This window comes from Myotis davidii, unplaced genomic scaffold (genome assembly GCF_000327345.1).
Source record: "Myotis davidii unplaced genomic scaffold, ASM32734v1 scaffold6698, whole genome shotgun sequence".
NCBI classification, from domain to species: domain Eukaryota; kingdom Metazoa; phylum Chordata; class Mammalia; order Chiroptera; family Vespertilionidae; genus Myotis; species Myotis davidii.
Genome location: NW_006288867.1, coordinates 14,529 through 18,755, shown reverse-complemented (window position 1 = coordinate 18,755; position 4,227 = coordinate 14,529). Strand labels below are relative to the sequence as shown.

The window sequence follows — 4,227 nt, the reverse complement described above, 5'->3', positions numbered from 1 at the left end:
CCCCTCCTGCAGCAAGGAAATGGCTGAGCCTGAGGGTCTCTTAGGTTCTGTCTAAGCCTACATTCTGCACGATGACCTTACGTCCCTCCAAGTCCCCAGCTGTCCCTCAGGAGCCTCCTGAGCAACCTCAGATTGCTATTTCAAGTAGTTCCTCCCACACAACCCGAAACATTTCGGGTGAGGTGGTTTCTCCCCCTGTTTCTCTTTTCCTAGCAGTCAACTCTCTCTGCACATGTCACAGTCAGGGGCAGAACTATCAGCCAAGGCCATGGTACAATCCATAAATTAGCTGCCCTGTCCCAGGCATCCTTGTCAACTCCATTGAGAGGGGCTGAGTGGGCTCGGCCAGTGTTGCTCAGTGGTTGAGTCTTGAACTATGAATCAGTAGGTCATGGCTAGATTCCCAGTTAGGGCACATGACTGGGTTGCGGGCTCTATCTGCAGTAGGGAGCATGCAGTCAATCAATGATTCTCTCGCTCATCATTTATATTTCTTTCTCTCTTTTCCTCACCCTTCCTCTCTGAAATCAATAAAAATATATTAAAGAAAAAACATAAACAGAGAGTGTGGCTGAGTGGGAGGGTTACTGGGTCACTTTCCTCAAAGCTGCCACTTTGGAAGTTCCGGGGGCTGGTAGGGCCCTGGTGTAGCCCAGGAGTCTCGTTCCCCACTTGGAGGAGACCAGACACTGCCTCCAAAGCTTCCGTTGTCCAGGAGGCCTGCCCTCCAGACTCACTGGACACTCTTGGGAAATGACTTTTTTTTTTAATCCTCATCTGTGGACATGTTTTTAGTGATTTTCAGAGAGAGAGAGGAAGGGAGAAAGGGACAGAGGGGAACATTGATCTGTTGTCTCCTGCACGTACCCCAACTGGGGATCAAATCCGAAACCCAGGTATGTGCCCTGACAGGGAATCAAACTTGCAACCCAAGTATGTGCCCTGCTGGAAATCGAACTTACAATCTTTTGGTGTATGGATGATGCTCCAACCAACTAAGGCCCCCTGCCAGGGTGGGAAATGACTCCTTAAGAGGTTGAGGGCAGCTGAGTCACTGGCCAGACCCTGGGAACCCAGGTATGAATGTGACATGGCCTGGCCGTCCTGGAGCCCAGAGGCAGCGGTTCTCAACCTGTGGGTCGAAACCCCTGAAAATACACCCTGGATATCAGATATTTACATTATGATTCCTAACAGTAGCAAAATTACAGTTATGAAGTAGCAATGAAAATAATTTTATGGTTGGGGGTCACCACAACATGAGGAACTGTATCAAAGGGTCGCGGCATTAGGAAGGTTGACAACCACTGGTGGAGGCCCTAATCAGACCTCAACATGCAAACCTCAACTCAGGGTAACGATGCTTCAAAGTTGCTTGCGGTCAGCTAGGTATGAAAGAGGAAGGCTCCGGAGGAGCGCACAGGGGCTGGCAGAGATGAGAGATGAAAGATGCGACGTGCAGACTAGGGGAGGGCATGCCAGGGGTGGAGAGAAACTTCAGAAAAGCAAGCTGGAACCAGGTAACAGAGAGAGCTGGGCCACAGGACTTGGGGTTCATCCTTTCCCTGGGGCCATGAGAACCAGAGAAGGATGCTGAGCAAGGGCTGCAGCCATGGAAATCAGAGCCTTAGATGATGGGCCTGGTTCCGTGGCCTGGCTGCCTTGACCAGCGGGTGGCTGTGATCCAGGGGCCATGCCAGTGCTGTGGGTAATAGGCAACAAGGCTGACAGATGCTATTTGCTCTAAATGCGACTCCACACCTTGTCACTATTGTCCCCACCCAGAACCCAGCCCCTCCTACTCCACCCACATGCCGGCTTCCTCTGCCTCCTGCTCCTCCCGCACTGCTGGAGATCACTGACCCCGCCGGCCAGCTGGCTCATATAAAGACTGCGGGCCAGGCCTATGTGTTCAGCGATGGCGTCCGCTTGGTGGCCCTGCCTCATCGTGGCCCTGCTCTCCAGCTCGGTGGCCTTTGGCTTCCCAAGAAGCCCCTCCCGGCCACTTGAGGTAAGTCTGTCCTCTCTTCACAATCTGGGCCCATCACGGGGCAGAGGTCCCAGCCTGGGTGGTCCTCTACATGCGGGAGGGGGAGGTAGAGGGCGGGGTCATGAGCTGCAGGGGACAGGGTGGGTTTTGGGATAACAGGGCTCCAAACTTACCCTTTGATTCTGGGCAAGGCTCTTAGTTCTCCCTGGGCCTGTTTCCCCATCTGTCAAATGGGTGATACACCACGAACTGCTCACCTCACTGAGCAGCTGTGAAGGTCCACCTCTGAGAAAAGGGCAGAGGGGCCTAGGAAGGGCTGGGCTGAGCCCTGTGGTGTGCAGGGGTGCGGGGTGCTGTGCGAGGAGGCCTCATGGACCCGGGTGCAGGGACAGGCAGAGTGAGCCGAGGTCTGTGGAGCAGGGGAAAGCCCTGTCCTGCTCTCCTGGGTAGCCGGAGACCTGCTCTCTGCGGACCTCACTTTCCCCATCTCTTCAGAGCCCTTTCTACTCTGACAAGCGGCTCCAGATGGGTCCTACATCCAGAGGCCCTTCAAGGTGTGTGTGTGGGTCACCACTGAACCCTGGCCTCTGCCAAGAACTTGCCCCCCAGCCACAGTGGCCTTGGCCTTGTCTGACAGTGTGTTTGTCTTTGCTTTTCCAGAAACGCAGCGTTGATGAGGTGAGGACTTTCACCAGGGAGGGGGCATGGTGAGGGGGCCAGGATGGAGCTGGTTGCTCAACTGCTGAAGAGTTGGGCCATAGCAGCAGGTCCTGCACAGCTGACAAACAGCTCACAGCCCCTACCCTGGCAGACCCCCATGTGACTCAAGACCTCCTGGAAACAGTGCCATAGAACTATGCCCCCTAGGACCTCCCTAGACGCAGCCCAGGATGGCCACTGCACCGTCCTTCCTTCCACAAACACCCAGTAGTGGCTGATACTGGGCTGGGCGGTGAAAGGCCCCGTCACACCTTCACTGAGCATCTTTATACCCACGTTTAACCCAGAAGTTTCCCTAGAGCTGCGCTCAGTTCACCTTGTCCCCATTCACCACCCCCAGGCTCCCGGGGGAAAGAGACTATTGGGGACAGGAAGTCCTGCCCACACTCTATTTCCAGCACAGGAAATAAGATCCTGTTTGGAAGGTAGAATCACACAATTACCAAAGGGCACAGTAGGAGGGTAGAGGGTGAGCTTTCGAAATGGAAGTGTGAAAGGTGAGCAGGAGGAGCTGGGCTAGGTCTCTGACCCCCGGGGTCAGAGGGGCAGAGACCTGGCTTGGCTGGGGCACCAGAGTGGAGGTGACAGGACCCTCCTGGAGAACCTCAGAGCATGGGGAACACTGTCCTGAGGGCAATGGGGAGTAGGGGAGGGCTTTAGGGTCACATTTGTTTTTTAATAAGATCTCACAGGCTCCAGGTTGGATGGAACCACACTAAAGGGTTAAGGAGGCCATGTTTAACCCAGAAATCTCCCTAGAGCCTCCCTAGAGCCTCCCTAGAGCCCCCCTAGAGCCTCCCTCTCTAGAGCCTCCCTAGGGCAAGTACGTTTGAGCTAACCCCTGCTCCCTGGTTTGCTCCCTCCCCTCGCCCTCTCCTCTTGGCACTATGTGAAGTTCCTTCTCATGGTGCAAAACTCCCCCTCCTAAGTGACTTCTTGCTGCTGAGCAATGAGGGAGGCTGAGCTAAGGAACCTGTGGGGCCCAGTGAACAGGGAGAAACACAGGCTGAATCAGACAAGGCCTCTGCCCGCCAAGAAGCCCCTGGTCTCTGAGGGGAGAGAGGTGCTCAGGAAGGCCGGCAATGCCAGGGGCACCAGGACTGCCCAGGCGCCCAACATCAGGACAGAGGTGGCCAACTGAGCAGGGGGACGGAGGAGGCCACCAGGCTTCCCACATGGGTGACTGGGACGCTTCCCAGGCAGGGCCTTGGGAAGAGGAGTGGCCAGGTTAGAAGACCTGTTTCCCAGGGCCCGGGTTGGCAGGTCACCACTGATCACCATCCCGTCTCCCACAGAAGGCTGACGACATTGAGGTCTACAGTACCAAGGTCAGCTGCAAGGTGACCTCCCGCTTTGCTCACAATGTTGTCACCACGAGGGCCGTCAACCGCGCAGATGCCGCCAAGGAGGTTTCCTTTGACGTGGAGCTGCCCAAGACCGCTTTCATCACCAACTTCACGCTGTGGGTGTCCCCATGGCTGCTGGCTCTGGGTTCTAGAGGGGAGTCTGGCCCAGCA

The 4,227-nt window shown here is 55.7% G+C and overlaps 1 protein-coding gene and 1 long non-coding RNA gene across 2 annotated transcripts in view; one reads left to right on the top strand and one right to left on the bottom strand.

Moving 5' to 3' along the window:
• Nucleotides 1-3,388: 3,388 nt before the first annotated feature.
• Nucleotides 3,389-3,999, bottom strand: LOC107182695. The gene is made up of 2 exons (XR_001513409.1): nt 3,550-3,999; nt 3,389-3,487 (listed from the first exon to the last, which is right to left on the bottom strand). It is a non-coding gene; the product is annotated as an uncharacterized LOC107182695 (long non-coding RNA).
• Nucleotides 4,000-4,184: 185 nt separating this feature from the next.
• ITIH3 (inter-alpha-trypsin inhibitor heavy chain 3) overlaps nt 4,185-4,227 on the top strand; it is a gene marked incomplete at its 3' end in the record, with an annotated part of 10,920 nt that continues 10,877 nt past the window's right edge. The window contains exon 1 of the mRNA XM_015562209.1: nt 4,185-4,190. Within this exon, the coding sequence (XP_015417695.1) occupies nt 4,185-4,190 (6 nt within the window). The remainder of the gene's footprint in view (nt 4,191-4,227) is intronic.